The sequence below is a fragment of the Phaenicophaeus curvirostris genome, chromosome 1 (genome assembly GCF_032191515.1).
Source record: "Phaenicophaeus curvirostris isolate KB17595 chromosome 1, BPBGC_Pcur_1.0, whole genome shotgun sequence".
Classification (NCBI taxonomy): Eukaryota; Metazoa; Chordata; class Aves; order Cuculiformes; family Cuculidae; genus Phaenicophaeus; species Phaenicophaeus curvirostris.
Window position 1 is genome coordinate 146613864 of NC_091392.1, and position 23608 is coordinate 146637471.

The 23608-nt window shown below is 41.6% G+C and overlaps 2 protein-coding genes across 3 annotated transcripts in view; one reads left to right on the forward strand and one right to left on the reverse strand.

Annotated features, from left to right (window-relative positions):
• CUL4A (cullin 4A) overlaps positions 1 to 8636 on the reverse strand; it is a 41396-nt gene extending 32760 nt beyond the window's left edge. The window contains exons 1-3 of the mRNA XM_069877945.1: positions 8423 to 8636; positions 6750 to 6865; positions 1903 to 2007 (exon numbers count right to left, since the gene is read on the reverse strand). Of these exons, the coding sequence (XP_069734046.1) occupies positions 1903 to 2007; positions 6750 to 6865; positions 8423 to 8582 (381 nt within the window). The 5' untranslated portion in view covers positions 8583 to 8636. The remainder of the gene's footprint in view (positions 1 to 1902; positions 2008 to 6749; positions 6866 to 8422) is intronic.
• Positions 8637 to 10484: 1848 nt separating this feature from the next.
• PCID2 (PCI domain containing 2) lies at positions 10485 to 23530 on the forward strand. Of its 2 annotated transcripts, XM_069878051.1 has the most exons (15): positions 10485 to 10503; positions 10755 to 10845; positions 11993 to 12082; positions 12609 to 12682; positions 13393 to 13458; positions 13989 to 14030; positions 14524 to 14578; positions 16266 to 16369; positions 17113 to 17188; positions 17310 to 17451; positions 18534 to 18634; positions 20597 to 20670; positions 20848 to 20973; positions 21186 to 21309; positions 22448 to 23530. In XM_069878051.1, exons 2-15 carry the CDS (start codon positions 10810 to 10812, stop codon positions 22535 to 22537), a joined length of 1200 nt encoding a protein of 399 aa, XP_069734152.1. In that variant the 5' UTR covers positions 10485 to 10503; positions 10755 to 10809; the 3' UTR covers positions 22538 to 23530. The 2 variants fall into 2 exon arrangements, with proteins under 2 accessions (XP_069734152.1, XP_069734143.1); XM_069878042.1 differs by lacking the exon at positions 10485 to 10503 and having other exon boundaries at positions 10668 to 10845.
• The last annotated feature ends 78 nt before the right edge of the window (positions 23531 to 23608 follow it).

Sequence of the window (23608 nt, forward strand, 5' to 3'; positions counted from 1 at the left end):
AAGAAGAAAACAGTGTCAAAAACAACCTTTCCACCAGCTGAAGTGAGAGGGATAGAAAGATTTATTTGTTTAATGAGTTCACACTCTGCACAACAGGCATGACCCTAATCTCTTAAAAGCAGTTACAGTTCTAAATAATCCTCAACAAATCCAAATACCACCCTTTTCATATGCATCTCCAGGTCCCCTTAAGCAAATTAGAGTTTTCTTCATTACACAATAGATCTGAGTGTTGGCTTTGCGTAACAGAATTCTAATGCATCATATGAGTAAATACAAATATGGCTTTACCTTTCTTTCCTGGACAGTATAATATCATACTCTCTCTGGCCAAATCTGATTAATCTGATCTCATGCCCTTGGGATATAAAGTGGTATATCTCTAAAATACAAAATTCTCCACTCTCCAAACCATCAGTTCCATCAGAGGTGGGGAGAAAGCAAAGTTTTAAAACACCAGTTTTGGAACATCTCTTTAGAGGATCATCTGAAGTCTGAATAGCCAGGGATGCAAAAACTGTTTGACTATACTGATTTAAAGCAGAGTATAAGATTTAGTTCTTAGCAATCAGCTATGTTTAAGAGACTACTGTACTTATTAATGTAATTTTTAGTTAGATGTGATTTTAAAGTAAAACGTAAAGGAAGGAAATGTAATGAAAAAATCAGCTGCCATAAAGAAGGCAAGTATGTGCCAATGTTTCTTACATGCTACAAAAAAGTGAGACTCCTTAACTAGGACTCAAAAATACCAAACCAAAACCATGTTGGGACTTAGCCAATTAACAGGGCCAGGGGTGGGGGATTAAAAATTCATCTTTTTTATGAGTGTAGCCACTTACCTGGGGAATGAAGTGAACTGAGAAACTGAGAGTCACAATCCAAAGTGAGGCATTCAGCTGGAAAGAAGGTTCTTCCCGGGCCCCAGTCCCTTGCTTCTTTCTACTTTAACCTATCTTTTTCTGCTAATAAAATACAACTACCTAGGAAGCAGGAAACACTGCTAGCACTCAAAGTACTGTAGTATTTGCTCAGTATGGTATTCTCCAGCATCTCTTTGCAAAGACACTCTCCAGGATCCTGGGGACAGCCAGGTGGGCATAATCTCTATTTACCTACTGCCTGAGCAAGTGCAAACCCCTGGCCATAATGCACAAAAGACAATTATCACATAAAGAACAATCCCAGCATGAAAACCACAATGGAATTCAGAAAATAGGGCTGGTGACACCTAGGAGTCCAGAGAGGATTTACAGACACTTCTGCAGCCAGTTCAGCCAAAAGAAAAGCCCAGGAACGTAACTTGAGGAAACAATGAGGAAATTTACCATGAAACTTCAGGTTACTGTGTGTCTCAAGACAGCCAAGGGATGTCCTGAACTTTGAGCTCTCTCCCAGGAACCTCCCAAGGTACAGATGAGATACCTAAAGGGCTTGCTGAATGCCTCTGTGACACATTGTTGCTGACCAGTAGTTACTACTGGTCAAACAGATGTTCTTCACATCTGAGAATCCTGTTACAGAACACACTGTTGTTAAGAACTACTGCAGTGATAGTTTTCATTTTTTAACTGTTGCTACTATAAACATCTCTGCTATTTACCTGCCAAAAAACCCCATACCTGCTTTTGAAATCTCATAGTGCTACTAAAATTTTCTAGAGTAGTTGTAAAATTTGCATTCCTATTAAAATTATATTTTTATTAGCATGCTACTTATCCACACACAAAAATTATTCACCCAAATAACTTAAGTTGTGTGATTTGAAAAATATATAAGTGGTCAACAAATAACCTATTTAACACATTGGCAATTAGTGATGTAAGTTTTACAAAGTGTTGTTCTAAAAAAATTTGATTTAAACTAACCATTCTAACCATTTCTGTGCACGAGAAAAGGATATTCTCTAAATTGAAGGATTTGTGCTTTCACATGATCTTCACAGACTTGTCGCAGCTGTTTGTACAGTGTTGCAGATACTTTGTAAGAGCAGAGATTTTCAACAGCCTAAAAAACCAAAAAAAGATTATGAACGGGATAGGAAAAAAAGAACTTATATTTCTATGCCCACGTAATCAAGGTCAACAACAAAGAAAAAACCCTGCATTATCTGCCCAAGCTGTGCATAAAACCAAAATATCAAAATGAAATTATCAAAAATATGTGGAAAAATTAAGACTTCATGATTCCATTCTGATTTTGGCCCCTTCTTATGCCGTCAACTTCATACACAAACGAAGTCCACCATTACCATCTGGGTCATATTTCAGATGTGCTGTTAAACACTACAAGAATCTTCCCCCAATGAATACTGCTCAGCAGAAGAATTCTTCTTGTAGGTTCATTTTGTGCATCCTCCAGTGCATGCACACATGCACTTTTTGGGAGAATACAATCATATCAAATATTTTAATTTCTTAATAACTTCAAGGTAGACATTTCAACCACTCTCTCTAAATGGTAAACTAATACAGCTGTTTTCCTGTCATTTTATTAACTTATTAATGTAAAATTCCACTGATTCACACACAGGTGCTAAGGTATAAAAGTTGAGGGGAAAAAATAAAGGAAAACAAAAAAAATCCACATTAGTCATTAATTACAGGCTTTTTTGGGACTTCATGGGATTTAGCTGAGTATTTATCCATAGATGACTCAGAAGACTGATTCTACCCAAAACCAAACATTCTTGTTGTGGTGACATTAACGTAAATTGAATAGTTTTGCAGCTGACTTAGGCTACCTGAGACAACTCTAGACATCTCTAGCACACTGCTGCTCAGCTATTCAGTAATTACATTTTCTTACACTAACATTTTTTCCTCACAAGAAAGTCAATGAGAATACCAAAGAGAAAATGCAGCCTTGCTTGATAACACTGCCTATACTAAACTTTCTTCCAGGCACACTTTATTTTAACTTGTATGCTGTATTTCAATCAATGACTTTATTAACAGGCCATAGCATCTGAAACAAATCATAATGAAGACAGCCAAATGTCCTGTGAGAAGTGTAAAGTTTACAGCAAATATTTTTGGTCATTCAATGCCTCATACAAAATTATGTGAAGGAGTTGGATATGATTCTCAGAACTAAAATTCCACCTATCTCTTCCTTTAACTTCACCTCAACTGACTGTATGCTATGAGGTGATAATGCAGAGAACACTGCCTAAAATTCAAAACACTTGTTTCACCTGGGCAAACTAAAACTGATCCAAGAATCTTTTTTTTGCTTTGCTCCTGAGGATTTATAGTGTCACATTTTGTTCATTACTTTTCTGATAGCATCAATGAACTTGGACAAAGTTTCAGTACTTTCCCAATATTTGGCCTTTACTCAGTTTCCCCAAATTTTTTGCCTTCCTCAGTGTGTCTTATTTCTTTGTAATATGAAACATTATAGTGCCCAATGCCAACACACACAACTTTAATTCAAACTGTAGCAATATCATTTCAATGCTGCCTCTACTAGCTATCTCTGCTTTCTTTGATGGGGAGGCATAAAATCTAGTAATTTCCTCCTTCTTCACCTTTTGTTTCATTCAGAGTTTTCTCTTCCTCCTTCTGAAGAAATCTGACTTTTATTCATGTGCACACAATTAGTCTGGAAAAAAAGGTACAGCAACTATCACATCTACAAGGACAGAAGAAAGACAACACTTCTAGACTCTTCATCTACACAAATCAACCTTTTAGTAACCTGTTTTGAGCAGAGTCTCCTTTTTTAGCATTCAGCATGCAAATTATCACTACTTTTATTACTTCCTGTGTAGGTTCTAACATTCTGAATAGTTTGTCTTCCAAAACACAAAGTGAATCTGCTTCACAGAGATCTCTCCATGGTGTAATTCTAACCTACCTGCTTTAATTTTATTTAAATGCACATCACCTATTGCTTCATCAATTTTGATACAGTATTAAAGAAAGCAAACTAAACAAGATAATGCAAATACAACAGCAACTTTCCAGTACCTGGAGGGGCTACAAGAAAGCTGGGGAGGGACTGTTCACAAAGGCTTGTAGGGACAGGACGAGTGGGAAGGAGTATAAACTGGAGAGGGGTAGATTTAGACTAGACACAAGGAGGAATTTCTTCATGATGAGCATGATGAGGCACTGGAACAGGTTGCCCAGGGAAGCTGTGGCTGCCCTATCCCTGGAGGTGTTCAAGGCCAGGTTGGATGGGGCCTTGGGCAGCCTGATCTAGTGGGAGGTGTCCCTGCCCATGGCAGGGGATTGGAACCAGATGATCTTTAAGGTCCCTTCCAACCCAAAGTACTCTATAATTCTATGAACACTATCACACAGTGCCTACGTTATGTTTTTCACATGGTTTTCAAACAGGTAAGTAAGATGACATGACAAACAGTTCTCACACATAATCAGTCGTTTCCCAATCAGTTTGTTTCCTAGGAAATAGCCCTTCCTATCTGTCCAAATAAAACTCTGGTCAGGAAGGACTCCCATAATTTTTCTCCTTCACTACTATACCGTCCTACTCTGTGTCCTCTAGAAGAGCAGTGCTGCCCCATTTCAGGTTATTTAGGACCTTGCAGCAAAGGGAATTTTCTTTTTCCATTATTTTTATCACTCCTCACTCATCGATTCTTTGCAGTGCCCCACTTTCTCTATCCCATCAAGTATAAGCTACTTCTATCAAAATCTGTGCAATCTACCACCAATCCCAGACATCATTTCTATTTTAGTCACAAAAAATTGGCTGCCACCCTCCTACAGCTCACTGACTCCATCTCTGCCAACCACCTTCATGCCTGATCCCATGCTGCCTCTCATGCCTGGAAAGGAGTATCTTTCGGGCTTCCCACAAAGCCTTGTCATTGTTCTTCAGTTTTTCATCAGCCACCATGCCAAATTAAATAAATCAATCAGAAAGTTCAAAGGCAGGCTGGTACACCAGCCCGCTCACCGCAATGAACTCTAGAAGGCCTCTCACTTCCTCCCATAACGTCAGATAAAGATGCAAAACAAAAAAAAAAAAACAAACCCAAAAGCCTGATAGCAAGAACCGATGCACACTGAAATTTTCCCCTGTGGATAATTCGGTGCTCACCAATAGGCAGTTAAAACGATCTGTAAGTACAGATCAGGTTTCCAAGGGATGCTGAACTTCATCTTTTATTCCTTTGGCAGGAGAGTAAGTACCTATCTATCGATGCGCAGGCATGCTGGCTGCCACCACCCACTGTACAGAAATCTTGCTGATTTGCATCACTGCCTTGCAGATTATTGGACTGGCCTTGCACAGTTTTTACAAATAAGCAGGCAAATTAAAAAAAAAAAAAAGCCAAAAGTACAGCTCTCCCTTCATAGTTTATCTGAAATCTCTCTCCTCCTCTTCTGCCAAAACTCAAGTCTGTACTCTGGCAATTTCATAGCCATATTACTGAGCTTCTGAAAACAAGTTAGGTAACACTTAAAGCATCAGTGTTATTTTTTTTAGCTAGGCATGAAAAAGGATTTTTCAAATGCAGAGTTTCAAACCATAAAATGTATTATGCAATTCAAACTCTGCAAACCTGCAAGTGTTAATAGAGGAATATATCACAGTCAAGTTATCTATTTAAAGCGAATAAATTATATTAACTATATATATATTTACATAATCAGACATTTTAGCCCCATGTATTATCTACCCTAACTAATTACAGAAATAAGTATAGTCAGCTCCCAAATTCATCCTGATTTTCTTAAGTATGGACCCAATATGGACTGCTGAGTTTCTCCTCTCACCATCTGGACTTTGCAGAAAACATCAAATGTACTTCAGCTGAACATTTAATAAAAATTCAGGTGAGCGTAATAACATCTTAAGTCCTGATGTGCTAATGAGATCCACATCTGCAGATCAAACACGTGCACCCACAGAAAACTCATAACTAACTTCAGCTACATAGCACTACTTAGAGCACCAGTAATTTTTCAAAACACAATGACAGTAAAAAATTGCTATTTCAGCTAAATATCTGCAAGCACATCCATTTAGAATAATGAACTAAAAACCATAAATAAGTAAATTAGAAAGGAAAAAATGGTTCATGAGCATTTCTATCTTTTATCTTCCCTAGCCCCTGCTCCAGTAGTCCAGACGTTCCAGAAATACTTCTTCACCATTTTAATAAAAAAAAAAGGTCCCAATTGCTATTAAAACATAAGAGTAATCTGAAGCACACGTAAACTGAACATTTGGTCCCTGCTCAACCAAGTTCCTTTTTTAATTCCCCAAGGGGTATTGATGCTCAAGTCTAATTCTTAATATTCAACAAATATTTAAATACTACTATTCACAAGAGACTGAAGTACGTACAAAAGAGTAATAATCATAAAACATGCATCTGCATAACCCAGTGAAAGTAATGTCCTGCTTTCAGTATTTTGGGTAGAGATTGAGACTTGAAACTCAACACTGTCCAGGCACAGCTTTCCGTGTCTCCCAACATAAACTACTCTCTCAGCTGGAACTAGATGAGGATTGGAACAGGATAACCTTTAGGTCCCTTCCAACCCAAACTGTCCTATGATTCTATGATTCATGGGCCCAAATCCTGATAACTTTCCAAGGAACAGCTGTATAAAACTGCAAACTGACTATAAACAGAGTATGGAGGGGACGGTTCAGAAAATGCAATCAGCTTTTAACAAATCAAAATGCATTATGTTAAATACACAGCTCTGAGAAAGTCCCGTTTTCCTTGTGTTACATTAAACAAAAAGCTCTGCCTGCCTTACCTGGTAGAGCTCTTCAAGGTTGTATTTAATAGAAATGCTACTCTGTATCGCTCCAACTGCTTCATGAAGCTTCTGCCATGTGTCCTGAGTATAATTATCTGGTAATTTGGGTCTCTCTGTGAAGGAAAATACAGGGAGTTAAGAACCCGCTGCCTACTGGGAGTTTGCACCAACCCTCCTCACCCTGCTGCCTTAAGTTCTGCCAAGCCATCTTGTGCTTAGGTCTGGCACAAGGAGAGGGATATTAACTCCAGCCAAGACAATGGGATCTTCGCAAGGGTACATCTGACCCCACAACTGGTCTAAGACTGGAGCGCCCAGGGCTGAAGCCTGGACCCGGCTCGGCAAAGGGCAGCGCCAGCCCTGCTGCTAGTGGCCACGGGGCTGCTCCAGCTCCAGGGCTGTTTCTATTAAAATAGAAATGCTACTCTGAATGGCTCCCACCACTTTGTGAAGCTCCTGACATGTGTCCCAAGTACAATTACACAGTAATTTGGGGGTCCCTGTGAAGTAAGAGACAGGGGTTCTGTACAAAACCTTCAACTTCTGACAAGCCACCTCGTGCTTTAGCCTGGCATAAGGAGAGGATCATGAACACCACTCAAGGCAAAGGGACTTTTGCAGGTCTCATCTGACCCCATACCCACTCTGGGGTCAGAGCTCAGACCCCGGCCAAGGGCAGCACTGGCCCTGCTGCTGGTGGCCTCAGAGGCCGCCCCAGAGGCTGCAAGGCTGACAGTGTTTTAATAGAAATGCTCCTCTGGATGATTCTCACCGCTTCCTAAACTTCCCAAGTATAATTACCCAGTAATCAGGGTGTCTCTGTGAAGGAAAACACAGGGAGCTGAGAACCAGCTGACTACCAGGAGTCTGTACCAACCCCTCCTCACCCTGCTGCCTCAAGTTCTGCCAAGCCACCTTGTGCTTAAGCCTGGAACGAGGAGGGTCGCTAACACCACCCAAGGCGACGGGACCTTCGCTGGGGGCACCTGACCCCGCAGCTCGGACCCTGCCCGGCGGCCTCGGAGGCTGCTTCAGCGGCAAGGCTGTCAGTGCTTTAATAGAAACGCTGCTCTTTATGGCTCCCACCGCTTTGGGAAGCTCCTGCCGTGCGTCCCGAGTATAATGACCTGGCCACTTAGGTCTTTCCGCGAGGGAAGAGAGAGGGAGTCGAGAAGGGGGCGCCCAGGGAGGGGGGACCCTTCTCCCCCTGCTTCGTTAAGTCCTGCCAAGCCGCCTTGAGCTCCGGTCTGGGGCACTAACACCCCTCAAAGCGGCGGGACCTTCGCAGGGTGCGCTTGACCCCGGGCCCGGCAAAGGGCAGCACCGGCCGGTGGCCTCGGACGGTCTGTCGGTGTTTTTATCCCCTCCCCCCGTTCCCTTTCCGCAAGGTAACCCTCGCCTGGCTCTAATTAGCGCTGACACTAAGGTGGCTTTTCCGCCGCGCTGCACCCCCCCACCCCCCCGCGCGGAGACCCACGCGTGTCCCCGCCAAGCCCTCCAAGCCCTCCGGCGGCCCCGGGGGGGTTATCAGCGCCGCGGCAGCCGCCCCTCGCCGCGATAAGGCGGCGGCGGGGCGGGGGAACAGCGCTGCGGGGACCCCCCCAGCCCCGGGAGCGGCGGCTCCGTGCGGACCTGCCGGGGCTGGAGGGTCCCCGCACCCACCCACCCACCTCTGAAGTTCTTGATCACGAGTTTCTTCGAAGCGGCGGTGGCGCCTCCTCCTCCGCCTCCTCCTCCCCCCGCCCCGGCGCGAACGGCGGCGCCCAGCGAGGCGGGCTTGGTCAGCCCGTTCGTGTGCAGCGACGGCTTCTTCTGCGGCTCCTCCGCCATCTCCGACCCGGGGCAACGCGCTGCGCCGGGGCCGCTCGGGCTCGGTCCCCGCCTCCGCTCCCCTCCTCCTCCTCCTCCCTGGCTCCGGCTTCCCAGCCCTGCCCCCGGGGTGGCTGCCAAGCGCCCGCCGGGCCGGGAGTTCACCGCCCGCCTCCCCCACTCCTCCTCCTCCACCTCCTCCTCCTCCCAGCCCGGCAAGATGGCTCCGCGCGGTCGGGGCAGCGGCCACCGGGGGCTCCCGGGGCCGCCTCGCACTCGTCCGGCTTCGCGGGGCTCCCACGTGTCCCTGCTGAGGGCACAGAAACTCTCTAGGAGTCGTAGAATCGTTAGGTTGGAAGTTGTGGAACGCTCAACATAAGAAAGATACGGAGCTGTTGGAACGGGTCCAGAGAAGGGCAGCATGGATGATGCGAGAGCTGGAGCACCTCCCGAACGAGGACAGGCTGAGAAAGTTGGGGTTGTTCAGCCTGGAGAAGAGAAGGCTCCTGGGGGACCTTATAAGGACCTTCCAGTACCTGAAGGAGCTGCAGGAAAGCTGGAGAGGGACTGTTTATAAAGGCTTGTAGTGATAGGATGAGGGGCAATGGCTTTAAATTGGAGAGGGGCAGATTTAGACTAGACATAAGGACGAATTTCTTCACTACGAGAGTGGTGAGACACTGGCACAGGTTGCCCAGGGAAGCTGTGGCTGCCCCATCCCTGGAGGTGTTCAAGGCCAGGTTGGATGGGGCCTTGGGCAGCCTGGTCTGGTGGGAGATATCCCTGCCCGTGCCAGGGAGGTTGGAACTGGGTAATCTTCGAGGTCTCTTCAACCCAAAGTATTTGATGATCATCAACTCCAGCTGTACCTGTCCACTACTAAATCATGTCTCCAAGCATCTCACCTACCCACCTTTTAAACACCTCCAGGAACGGCAACTCAGCCACCTCCCTGGGCAGCCTCTGCCAGTGCTTGATAATGGCTTTTAGTGAAGAAATTTTTCCTAATGTGATTAATGGGGTTTTAGGTAGCAACTATCCTTTATCAGACCCAGGCAGCACGAGGGAGCAATCTCCATCAATCCTGTGCAGCAAGACAAGAGCTGGGACAGAATGCATTTTCCACTTACATGCACATGGATAAATTTTCCAAGAAATCTCACACACGTTCTATTACTTTTCAAGGTCTTATTTTAATGTTATCGTAAACTTCACAATAGCCCCATCTCTTGCTGATTTGGGGCTTTGGCTCCAGCTCTGCCTGACCCTGCAGTTGCGATGGGGAGAAGCTCCAAGCAGAAGCGATTACAGAAGCAGAGCCCTCCGCTCAGCACAGCTCACACGATGTTATCTTCGCCAAAGAATGAACGGCGTCTGGAAAAATATTGCTTGAAAGAAAACACGCTCTCAGAGAGACATTCTGCCTAGCTTTCAAAAAATACAATTATTTCAATGAAACTTTTATCTCAAATCAAAAATATTCCGCGTTTTGTAACAGGAACTACTTGTACCAGCAGGAGAGGCCAAGCCCGGGCGCTCTCCCAGGGAGGCGACTCGGGGGTCCTGGCAGCCGCCGCTTTTGGGAGAGGAGGGGACGCGAACTCGCACCCGCGGCCCCCGGAGCACGAGGCTTATCAGTGACGCGCGCTCCAGGCCCCGCCCACCGCGCGTTCCCATTGGCTACCGTGGCGAGGCCACGCCCCCTCTCCCCGGGGAGGCCCCCCCCGCTGTGGGCGGGGCCGAGGGCTCGGCGGCGTTGGGCGGGGGGTGCGGCGCGTGGCAGGGTGGCGGCGGGGGGGTGGTGTCACGTGACTCAGTTCACCCCGCCGCCCGTTGGGGGCAGGAGCCGCGCGCGCACGCGCAGTCGAGCCGCTGGGTACCGGAAGCGCCGGTACCGGAAGCGCGGCGGCAAGTGCCGGAAGTGCTGCGCCGCGGCCGGAGGGTGGGTTGTAGGGCGCGCCGTGAGCTCCCGGAGAGCCTGCCCGCCGCCGCCCGGGGGCCTTTGTGCTCGGGCGTCCTCCCCGCTCGCGGGCAGCGTGTGTTTCCGCTCCGCTCTGCTCTCCCCGCGGCTGCGTTCCGCTACCCGTTGGAGGGTGGATCAGATCGTCCCGTGTTTCCTCAGAGGGAAGAGAGAAGGGTCTGCGCCGGGTGCCGTCACTTTGGTATTCTTTTAAACGCCTGTTCGTTTTGTAGGATGTGATGCAACTGCGTTATATTTGGGACTCCTGGCTCTTCTGGTTGTGCTTTAATGGCTCACGTCTCTTTAAATCAGTACTTGCAGCAGGTAAGCAAAGTTTTTATTTGTTGGTAGAGTCTTAGAGTTTGTGGGTGTGTTAGCTTTAAATATACTACCTTACTTAAGAAATAAATAAACCTAGAAAGTGTGATGAGGTAGGGAAATAACGCTTCTTACACTGTGTTAAGTACGCTCACTGTGTGCCAAGGATGTATACCTCGAATCTCTGGAAAGTGTGATGGTTACTGGCGGTCTAAATGGATAGTGAAGTAATTTTTCCAGAAGGACTAACGTGGTGGGACTGTGCGTGTGGTAACAAACACAGCTCAGACACTTAAGAAATACAGGGATTTAAGAAGTACAGAAACATGGAGACGTGGTGTTTATGGCATGGGGGTAGAGAGACAGGAGCAGGGTCACAAGGGTACTAAATTGACTGAACTTTCGGTGTCAAGCTTTTACTGGGACTATTGTTACTGCGTTTTTCTGAACCATCATATCTTCATGATTTTTATCATCTTATTTGCATCTGTCAAAATCAGTCAAGTCAATTAAATGAAGATCATGAGAAGACAGTTATTGTTTGGCTTCTAGTCTCAAAAATGGACAGGCTGAGATCTCTGAGGACAGTGATCTCCTCTGCAAAGTCAGCATTTTCTCCAGCTGACAGTCCTTGTGGTCCTCTGTTTCTACTCTCCCTGTCATATACATTGTGTCTGTGCGTTTAAAATGTTTGCATTTTCTTAAGTTTATGTACATCTCTCATGTTCTGATTCATAACATGCAAATACATTTGCAGCATTGTTTATGCTGCAAACACAAAGATTGTTTGTGCCGTATATGTTTGATGCCCATAAGTCCAACTAAGAATTTAGAAAGGTTACCAAATCTGGTTCACAACTGTTGTTTTATGATGCTAAATCCTTTTGAGTTGTTTGGGGATTCTCTGGTTTGCTTATTTCCTATAAATAAAGAAGAAACCACAATAGTATTTGCCCCATTTTCTCCCTAATACCTTTTTGAGAAACAGGTGTATTGGAATTATGATATCGATTCGGTTGTTTGTAAACCTTTAAAAACTTACATTTGTGAAAGTATTGTTGTGGGTACAAGAAGGTCGTTTCTGTAGTCGTGGAAATATGTTGCATGGCTACATCTGGATTTTATTCTTTAATGTGTCTGTATTCTTTGGTAGGTGCAAGATGCCATTGACAGCAGAGATGGACATTTTTGTGCAGAAATGGTATCATTTAAACATCCACATATTGCAAACCCAAGGTTACAGGTGAGAATCTGGTTTTGGCCTTTCTTTTGTTTTGTGTTCGATTTTTCTGTCTCTCAATAAGGATTCCTTTTCATTGATGTTAAACCCTAGAAACTCGTTTTGCAGGCCAGTGGAGGCTTGCTTTATAAGTTTGGTTCCCCTTTCTTTTCACAAGGATATTATGTATTTCCATTTTTTCCCTGGGTGGCATTTTCTGTTCCACTTTGAATTGTTTTCTAAATAGATGGGGTTTTGAAGGTCCCTTCTGGCCAGGTAGTAATGTGGTACAGTGGGAGGGAAAATAAAGAGCAAAACAATGGGTAGCAAGGATCCAGTGTTATATGCATTTTGGATGCTTTTCTTTAAGGCTGGCTCAAGTTATGGAGACAGAATGCACGCTGGCGATTCATTACAGTGGATTTGATGATTAATACAGCTTAAGATTCTGATGGATAGCAAAGGCACATATGCATAAAACCACCATGACAAAACATCTATCTGATGTTCTGTTTCTGGTGCATTGGATGTTCCTTTATTCTATCCTTAGCTTTCATCTCCAGAGGACAAGTGTCAGCAACTTTTGGAACCTCCATATGATGAAATGTTGGCAGCCCACTTAAGGTAAAGGTGGACTGGGCTTGTGATGTCAGTTGAGATGAGGAAACATATCCTTAAGTTTACTTAGTTACTTCTAAGGGCTTACATGTAAAAACATGGTATTTATTACTCTTACAAATAATGCTAGGACTGCAGGAGATTAAGATCTTCTTATCTCCACATGAGGTTTGCTTTATGTACTTGGCAGTCACCTGCATATAGACATTGACACAGTTTTGGTTTTGGTGCTTGTTGTTCCCTTTGCTCTGCTTTTCCTAGCTACACAAGAATTTAGACTGAAACAAGTAAAAGAAATAAATATCTTAAAAGGGAATTTTAGGAATAAAGGACTGATTTAGGACCTAAGTAACTATGCGAGGCTTTTTATTTTTTAAAATATCTGCATTAGCACAGTCTTTAGTTCACTTTCAACAGTCTTGGATTCTTTTTAATCTGTGCTAGTCTTGATGACAGCTTCGATAAACATTAGCATATTACAGTTAACACCATGTTATAGGAACAAATCCCCATTCATCTCAAATCAGTTTTCTACAATTATCACACTTAGTGCTGTGTTAAAATACTTGTGTTGTTTTGTTAGAAACATTTCTAATCGTATTTCTATGTCACTTTTAAATAAACTGTGAAGGTTTATGTCTGTTAAAAGGCAAAAAGAAATATTTATCTTATGTATATGATATTTCTGATTTATGAATGCACTTTTTCTTTGACAGGTGTACTTACGCTGTTGGAAATCATGACTTTATAGAAGCATACAAATGCCAAACAGTTATTGTCCAATATCCTTTTCCATGAATCTGGTATATTGTTTTCAGACTAACTATAAGTCTTGTAGCGTAAGTTATCTTCACCCCTTTTAAAGTCTAATAAAATGTGGGCTGCTTCCAAATACAATTCAGCGATTTAGGTTCTTAAGCGAAGAAATCTAGATACCTTTTTTTGTCAACCTTCTGTAGGACTAAGGAGGAATGTGTCACTTGGCTCTAAAATAGAAAATTAATTTCTCACAGCGTATCATCAAATCATTAATATACATCCCAGTTTGCACTTGGCTAGAGGAGAAAATACTGATGAAGAAAGCTACTAGTTTATCTCTAAGCAAGCAATATTTCTTATGGTACTGCCATGCCAAGGAGTACTTGGCTGTGCTCTCATTCTTCCCTCCTGCATCTTTGCATACTGGCTCCTTGTCTGCTTGCTGCTTTGCTGATTCCTCCTGTTTCATGTAGTAGTATGTGCTACCATGCAGCTGCTTGGTTTTATATGTGTGCTTCATTTCGTAGCATTTAAATTTTCCTCAATGCAATACGTCTTTCCTGCGAGCATTTCAGGCACATAAAGAGGAAAACTGGTGAGTACATCATAGAGAGCTGCTAGAGACTCGACTCTCATCTTTCACTAGTATAATATCATAGTAGTCAAGCTGAAATTATGCCTATAGTTTTTATTTAGCCCCAGTGATACCTAAATACAGCCTAAATTGTTTTTACTGCCTGTTTGAGTTCTTGGATCCAAAACTGTGAAAACTAAACAGCTGAGCTTAGTTATGTAGAATGGTCCATAAATAAACACATGAGGAATTTGTTCAAAGTGAAGTGGTATTTTATTTAAGCCACAGTAAAAAAGGTTTCTGAACTAATCCCTACTTCAGAGTAGGATTTCTGAAATGCTGTGATCTTGACGCCCTTTCCTTTAAGAAAGTGCATCCTCCTTTAAATAAAGATTAACGTATACTTCCCTCGTTTTTTGACCAGGTAGTCAAAAAAGCACCAACCAACTTGTTTGTCATGTATTACTTCTTGCATGATTTGCACATAAAAGTATACTATGCTTTTCTTTTCCAGGGCTTTACCTATTATGTATGCTGTAGCCCTCGATCTTCGAATTTTTGCTAATAATGTAAGTAGATCTGATTAAAAACCTCATTACTCTTATCTGTTAGGAGTTAACATGGTGGAAATATTTTAGACTGTATTACATAGCCTAATTTTGCTCAGTACTGTTTAACTTGTTGTTTAGGATTTTGTTGACACACTAAATTCATCCAGTCCTATTGAAAAACTATGTTGCTCAGTCTGCCCGCTTCCCCTTTGGAGCTTGAACTAAGTTGATTCTGAGGACCTGCATGGAACTCCCAGCAGTTGCTTATGAAGTGATTAGATGCTGTCTTTATACAGTAGCATGGTGGCAAAACTCACTATTTTCACGTGTTATCCTTGGGATTTGGTGGAACTTCTAGAAAGATGGAGGTGACCCAAACAACTGAGCTTACCTGACCACTCACCACATCTGAAGAGGGAAGTTTCTGCCTCCTTTCTCTTCTTCCAGCTGTGTGTATTGCTTTTGATGCCATAAATTTACTGACAAGCAAAAAAAACCCAAATTGACATTATTTTAATAAGGCTAGTGAGTTAAAGTAGCTTGTGTAGGGATCTAATGAGAACTGCAAGGCCAAGGGAAGCGGTGGAACTGCAAGGCCAAGGGAAGTGGTGATCTTGCTCCAAGTCACTTTACCTGAAGACGTGAAGATAGGGTTCAGGTTAGGTTATAGTCTGACAAAGTCCAATATTTTTAGTGTTTGTCCCCCCAGCATTTCTTGTACCCATCCACCTGCAAAACAGCACTTTCAGCATGCTTACACGGAGGATATTTTGTGTGTGTGTTTGTGTTTGCCTGCTCTGTAATAAGTCTAGATTCTCAGTCTGAATGAGGCAAATTTGTATTCAAGGTGCATGAGAAAGGGGAAAGTGGTATCAGTCATGCTGGAAGTGTTTGAACTTTGTCTTCTAACGTTAGTATATTCAAGGATGCAGACAAAGAGAAGATTCTGCAGCAAAGGATGCATTTCCATTTCTTTACCTCATGTTTCAGCTAGTGAGAATGCAAGCATGATGGTAAAACTGTTTAGAAAGCACATAGTACATATCTACTCACTATTTTTTTCTCCTGCTCTTCATTGTTTAAGTTCTGCTTTAATAAGGATTTTACCCATATATTGGCAACTCTTTTTTTTTTTTTTTTTTCCTTGCCACTGTAACATATGTTTTCCAATTCCTCTGAAAATCCCGTGTCCAAGCAGTGTGTTACTGTTAGAAAATGTTGAATATGTTTTAGAAATAAAATGTAGCCTCCATGGCTATGGAAAGAAGCTTAATTATAAATTCAGAACCTTGAAATTCATAATTAGAGAATCATTTTGGTTTGCTTTTGTTCAAAAGACTTTTTTTGGCCAGACTCTTGCTCTTTGAAAGCTTGACTTGAAATATTAGTGCTCCGATTCGGCTGTTGGGTGATCTTGAATTTAGGCTTCTAAGTGCTGCATTAAGATTAGTGGCACTAAAGGTAATAGCAATCAGTGCTGTTTTCAAAGGACTCTCCTGTGCATTAGGTTCGCTACATATTTAGGAGCCTCTTGAGTGTTTTGTTCTATTCTGTGAGTTTGACTACCTTCTAGATTTGGTGAACAGCAGGAATGAAAGATACATTGCTATAATACTTCATGAAATGCTGTGTTGAATAACTAAACTGTTTACAACCCAGTGACCCAGGATGTAGAATTACACATTTTCTTGCTGTGTAATGATAGGCAGATCAACAGCTAGTGAAGAAAGGGAAGGGCAAAGTTGGCGACACGTTGGAAAAAGCAGCAGAACTGTTGATGAGCTGTTTTCGAGTCTGTGCCAGTGACACGTAAGTGAAAGATCCTCTGTAAAACTTGCACTATTAAATTGTGAAGAACTTAATGAACTTTACGTAAGATTTTTCCACTTACTGAGATTGTATCTGGGTAAGAACAAACACTTCTGAAGATTGTTTCCTCTCATTTATAGTCTATTTTTCTTGACTGTTAACTGCAACTGGAGAGATCTCCCTTCAGGTTTAATATTCTTGGCAGATGCTGTTGGGAGGGACTGATTATGTCCTTGTCTCTCAGGAAAGGTCATTAAGACTTTTGTGCCCTGTTCAGTTGTGAAGTATGGAAAATCCATATAAAGAATGCTTAGATGGAAAAGAGGTTACTCTTTGGTTTCCGTTTTAACACATCCCAAGGGAAGAAAATGCTTTTTTTCTCCATCTTTCTTTCATCTTGAGTATTATAAACAACTGCTATGCTAGCGTGTGTGTGTGTTACCCGCAGGCTGGAGTGAGGATTCTGAGGCAGGTAAAGAATATTTTGCGTGATGTCTTTTCATTATGTCGAAAAGAAATGTAGCAAAGCTGTTTTAAATTTATGGTGGGAATACGTGTTCTCTTTTGACAGTTGTGCTATGGTTAAGACAAGAGTTTGGCCTTGACTTTTATTTTTGGACAACTATTTTTACTCTAAAATCCATAGAATATCTATAGAGGGAATTTACCATAGAACAAACTCATTATTTTCTTACAATGCTCAGTGCTAGTAGATAGTATTTTCTTTTTTTTTCCTATGACAGTCGAGCAGGCATTGAAGATTCCAAGAAATGGGGCATGTTGTTTCTCGTGAATCAGCTGTTTAAAATTTATTTTAAGGTAGGGTTCATGGCTGGTAAGCTGTGTTTTATATTTTGTATTCTAAGTTGAACCCGCCCTTTTTTTATATGATACTATGTATCTACACTCTGAGTAAAATGCAATTAATTTTTTTTAACAGATCAACAAACTCCATCTATGTAAGCCCTTAATTAGAGCAATTGACAGCTCAAATCTGAAGGATGACTATAGTATGGCACAGCGAGTTACGTACAGATACTATGTTGGACGCAAAGCCATGTTTGACAGTGACTTTAAGCAAGGTACTGTGTGCTAGTAAGATTAATTTAAAGTATTGCTTTGGGATGTGAAATCTGGCTGATGTGTGTGAGACACAAAATGTCTAAAGGTGCAATTGTGTTTGCATTGATCAGAGGAAAAGTCGTGCAGAAAGATCCAAAGCCCATAAGCTGAGTCAGTTTAGCGATGAGATTGCGTGACACTTCTAATTGTAGTATGTGCCTAGTTTTTAAATACCTGTGTGTGAAGTTCTCTATAATCTTATGCATTGTGTGCATGCAGAATACAATGAATGTATGAGCATCCAAATGAACAGGGTTTTTAAAAAATGAGGCTTTGTGACTGTCTTGTCCTCTTCAAGTTGCTGTGTACCATGTAGGAAATCTTCAGCAAACTGTGCTGTAGAATTAGTTTCTTAGTGCATTGATTTTTGGAAGATGCAGAAACCACATTTCTGATGTTTCTTGTTCACTAATAGAAACGCTTCTAGAGCCAAGGTGTACAGCTTTCATTGCTAACCTAAGCCCCTGACCAAAATCTATTCTGGAGCCAGTTTTGTTACCCTAAGCAGTGTTGTCTTCTGTCAGCTTTGTCATTTTTCTCTCAGTGAAAAACTGATGAGAGGTTGTCCTGTTGTCATGCTGTGTGATCTCACCGGCACGTTTCTGCAGCTCAGCAGATGTGTGTGTTGCATGCAGCTTACATCCGCTGAAGAACCTAATCTGTGAATTTAGAACATCGAGTTCTGTTTCATTAGCTCATATTGAGATTCTTCCCTCCTGTAATAGTGGCACAATAATATTGCTGTAATAGCTGAAAACTCCAGTATTGCTTGTAAATGTTACATCTGACATCTAGTCCTTAACGAGTCTTCTTTGACTTTCTGAAAGAGGACTTACTTTTCTGGTAATATTAGGTATTTTGTGTGAATCTCCAATAATTCTTAGAGCAATTTTCTTAATGTATTTTGATTGGTGTGATTCTTTTTTATATGATTGCAAATATGCATTCAAGCTACAGATGAACATTGAGCAGAGAATTTGGGTTACAGTTTTAATCCACTTTTGTTGGCTCATGTTACTAGAACTTTTATTTGTGTCTGCAGCTGAAGAGTATCTATCATTTGCCTTTGAGCACTGTCACCGCTCAAGCCAGAAGAACAAAAGAATGATTTTGATTTACCTGCTGCCAGTAAAAATGTTATTGGTGAGTTGATGTTACTCTTATAAATCTTGGGGGCGGGGGGGAGAGCGGACAGGTAGTCAAACTGATGATCAGTGTTGCTCTTGGTTTTTTGGTTATTGGAATTCAGAGGCTATTTGTGTCTGACGCCCAGGAGAGTCAGCATATGCATTCTTTGTTATGTGAGGACAAAAAATGTTGAGTTGTCATTTGTAGCAACACAAGAAAGGATGGGGAGAACCTAACATAATCCCTGCTTTCTTTTCCCTCTGTCTTCTTTTCCTTCTGCCTTCCTCCCATCCCCTCTAAAGTTGCAACCTGAGGTTGCTTCTCTAATAAAGATAACTTTGCACTCTTTGGAGAAACACTTAACAGTGTAACTTGTGTCACACAGAAGAGTCCCTGTCTGCTGATCTCAGATAGGCCAGGGAATGTGTGGATTCATTAGTACAAATCTGTCTGCTGCCTCCACCGGGTGAAGGGAAGGAAGATGTGCAAACAGATGGCTGAAGACTATGGAGAGGAGGTTTGCCACAGGAGAGAAAGGATTTCTGTCCTTGGGTTTTCTGTTTGTGCCCTCTACATTTGCCCAATTAAGGCACATCAGAAGGGTCACAAAGGAGAGCATTTTGGTTTTGAACAAATCAGTGAAGACTAGTTACTATTTGATCATTTCATCTTTCTATTAAAAGAAATAAGCATGTCTCTGCTTCTTGTTCCTTTCCTTTCCCATGTGCTGTACTGGCATTTGTGTGTCTCTGAGTTTGTGGGATTATGCTAACAATTAAGTCAGTGTAACTGAGGGGACAAGAACTAGATTTTAGTTTCCTGTTCCTGGCTCTGTTACCAAAATTACCCATGGAGGATGTAGTTATCGCCTGCTTCTTTGAGTTGCCATCTTCTACCTTTGCCCCAACCCATTTATGACCATCCTCCTTTTCCATCCAGAGCTCTTTTTTAAGTCAAGTGGGTAAAGGGGGAAGCATGATAGGAACCTTACTGGTTGTTTTCAGCTCAGTTGATGGTAGGGTTGATAAACTAAACAAACCAGTCTTCCTGAAAACTTTGTGCCTTAAGCTGGTGGATCCATTAGTGCCTAGAATTACTGTGGCTTTTCTGGAGCAGTTCTAGTGTACAAGAGGCACTTAAGAAACTAGATAAAGGTCATTGTTTTTACAGTTGCTTTTTTTAGTCAGAGCCCAAACATTAACACTAACCTCAAACTGTACTAAAATAGCTTGGATGGGGTTTTTTTTATTCCTAGCAGCGGTCGGTCACCATGCAGCCGAGTTCTGCTTTTAGCTAATCGTCCAACCAGGAAGCGAGTTATCAACAGCATAGCATGATGGTAACTAATTTTAAAGTCTGACCCAAGTCAGTGTGCAATCTGATCTCTGCTTTGCAAGAAGGAAAAAAACCAAAGTTTCTTTTTGATAGTGTAGGTGATTAGGTCTTACCTGATCTAGCAGTGAGAATTATTTCTTTAAATTTAATCTTTCTCTTTTTTTGTTGTTTGGTTTGGGTTTTTTTTTGAGAGTATATTTTTATTTCTGCATGGAGGCATAGTGAAGAAAAACTCTGGTACAGACTTAGCTGGCACTTGACAGTGCTGAAACCCTGCTTGTATTAATAGTAATGCTTGGGATTCCCACGGTTGTTCTGTTTGTAGATTAGATCATACAGCCATGACTTAAAATTTGGATCTGCCTAGGCTTCATGTCTAACTTTGTTAACTGTTCCCCAGCATCTAGAGACTCCCTAGACCATGATAAGTAGGTAGTTATTCTGAGTTGAGCTACAAGCTGTTTTGGGGGGGTAAGGGGTTTGTCTTACAAATACTTCTGTTCACCTCTTGGTCTGTAGCAAAAACCAAAAGTGGTTAAACATTTGTCTTTTTCTTTAACAAATGTTTTTATAGCTCACTAGATGATATTTAAAATACAATTGATTTTATTCTGGAAAACTTGGCAACTGTTTATTTTTCAGGGCCATATGCCAACAATTCAGCTCTTAAAAAAGTATGACCTTATGCAGTTTGCTGAAGTAACAAAGGCTGTGAGGTATGATGATTATTTTTTTGCATTGTGTGTTAGTCCAAAAAGTATAAAGTAAAAGGCATATATTTGGTATGATTTAGGAAGACAGGGGAGGGATATTCCTACCAAGTCAGACAATTCCTTTTGTTTTCTTTTTTTTGGGTGAATCCTTCTCATGCTTTCATTTCTTTTTCCTTGTAGTGAAGGCAATCTTCTCCTACTGAATGACGCTCTGACAAAGCATGAGACCTTCTTTATTCGATGTGGAATCTTTCTTATCCTTGAGAAGCTGAAAATCATCACATACAGAAATCTCTTTAAGAAAGTGTAAGTGTATCAAGACCTACTGTTTGCAAAAGCAGATTTAATATGGCTTCACCTAGGACTGATGTAGAAATGTGAATGTTCCTTAGTTCTCTCTGGGAGACCTGAATTCCTGTTAAAGTGAATTTGTTGCAGAAAGGCAATTTTTCTAAGAACCAAAGTTTTAAAGTTGTTTTTTTTCCTCAATAACAGATTTTTTCTGTTGTTTCTTTCAGATATTTACTACTCAAAACACATCAGCTGTCTCTAGATGCCTTTCTGATTGCTCTGAAATTCATGCAAGTAGACGATGTTGATATTGATGAAGTCCAGTGCATTTTAGCCAACCTTATATATATGGTAAGTGCATATGACTTGTTTGGTCCTTCTTGACTTAAGATGGTAAAAAGTATTAGGTAGAGAATAAAAGTTTATTACAAAAACCATATCCATAGTCCCAGGTTTTCTTCTGTTAATAAAGTGATTCACTTGTGCCCCAAGTGAAAAGTTCTCATTTGCCCTGAGGGAGTTCCTCTGGTTCCTGCCTTTTTTTGCAGGAATTGGTTAAAACTTAAGTTAAATTTTGCAAATCCAATACTGAAATTTCTATATATGCATAAATACTGATTTAAAAATACAATAATTGTAACTGGGCTCAAAAAGTTCTTCTGAATTAAAAGTAGGAGACTAGGCAGCCCCATTGCTGGAGGTGTTCAAGGCCAGGTTGAATGTGGCTTTGAACAACCTGATGTAATGGAAGGAGTAAAATGGGGGTTGGAACTGGATGATCTTCAAAGCCCCTTCCAACCCAAGCTGTTCTATGATTCTATGGCTCTTAACATTTTACCATTATAAGAAATAAAAACCATGGGTTTTTTTTATTTGGTTTGGGTATTTTTGGTTTTGTTTTATCTTTTTTTCTAAATGGTTCTCAAATACTCGTGAACAGCTGAAGGCTTGAAATCAAGAGATTTCTAATAAACTGGAGGGTTTGGAACAGCATTGCAGTGTCAGCTACAAAAGGAACTACTTTTCTGTTTCTAAAACAGATAAATTGTTGTGGTCCTGGAGTAACAAAAGGTGGGAATAGGTGACTGGAAGATTGCTTTCAGTGTTACAATACTACATGTCTGAAAAGGAAGTCCGGTGTCGTGTAGTTTATTAGGTTTGGAATAGTGATTAATTAAAATCCTCAGTTTCAAAGTGAGTGAGAATAAATTTAGAGACACTTCTGTGGAGCTCTGTCTCTTCACAGAAACGTAAGCAGGCCAGTAGGGGGCCCAGGCAGCAGGCTCTCAGTCTGGCAGCACTGTGAGTAGTTTTCTGCTTGTAGTTGACCCGCTTGAATAAATTGGATCCTTCTAGGTAGTGAGTACAGTAGCGCAACAGTGATTGAGTATACACTCATAGCTTTGCTTGATGGCATCTGAAGACAGCTGAGGTTTATAGGCATTGTGTAGCTTACAGTGCTAACCTTGTTTTTTGTTCCTTCTGCCAGGGTCATATTAAAGGCTATATATCTCACCAGCATCAAAAGCTTGTGGTCAGTAAGCAGAACCCATTTCCTCCGCTGTCAACAGTATGTTGAGTATTGTGTCTTACACATGCAAGTACTTTTCAGATATTCAGCTTGGCCCGTGAAGCTGCTTCCAGTCACCCCAAGAACATTGTAAATGTTCATGTCCAGGATTGGAACATCAGGAACTGCGTGTGGCTCCTTTCCCAGAATGGCCAAGGCTGCCAGTGTTACGAAGTGTGTTGGAATGAAATGCTAACTTTTCAATGACATTTTCTGCAGGTCATTCAAAGTATTTCATGAGGAAATAAAGCAAAACATTCCAGATTCTTTCCAAAGTACTTTAAAGCTTTTATAAAGTCTTTGTGTTACAGTTTTTACGTTTATCTTCCAGAGAGGAAATTATCATCCTTTGTTACTTCCGTTAATCCATTCTTCAGACTGGAAATTGTTTTCTTTCAGTTCCCATTTTTTTTCAGTCTCTTCAGTAATCTTGCTGATATTAAATGCTCTCTTCAGGCCTTCTCTAAAAACTAAGGAAGTGCTTGATACCAAAAAGCTTTACTGTGTCAGTGGTACTTGCAGATTCTAGTAAATGTTGGATTTTTGTCTGTAGGTGCCCACGGGTGAGTTTAGTTTTTTTAATTCTGGCAATATTTTGTTTCATTTTTGTTGTGATGAACAAAAACTTATCTTAGTAACATATCTGTACTCTGTTCTATTCTGTTTCTTGGGAAAACACTGCAACTGGATCCATTATTTTAAGTTTTACTGCCCTTGGGGGTTTTGTTTCTTTGGGGGTGGTAGAAGGTAATTTTGTCTGTAGTGATGGGATGGTAGTTTTGGGGTTTTTTTAATTATTTTTAAAGAAAAATAAAGTTTTCTTCCCTCTTTGAGAACTGGGGTTTATTTTACCCACTAACTGATGTGGATGTGTTTCATAAGGAAAAACACAGGCACTGTGTATGAAGGGAAGCATTTTTCAGTATGAAGAGTGTCAAGTTGTATGTCAACATAAGATTTAAAAGGCTTGGAGTTCCTCTGGTCTTTGAATTTTGCTTGTATGGATGCTGAAATAAGTATAAATTAACAAGAATTAAAGAGACTCATGTTCTCCTAGCAGCATTTAAATTTCCAGCAAAG

What these genes read in the sequence shown, in the direction of transcription:
- PCID2 (XM_069878051.1), top strand. Translation starts at nt 10,810, where the DNA reads ATGGCTCACGTCTCTTTAAATCAGTACTTGCAGCAG. An exon ending in TTCGAATTTTTGCTAATAAT is followed by an intron (nt 14,579 to 16,265) that starts GTAAGTAGATCT and finishes GTGTAATGATAG; the next exon opens with GCAGATCAACAGCTAGTGAA. An exon ending in TGACAGTGACTTTAAGCAAG is followed by an intron (nt 17,452 to 18,533) that starts GTACTGTGTGCT and finishes TTGTGTCTGCAG; the next exon opens with CTGAAGAGTATCTATCATTT.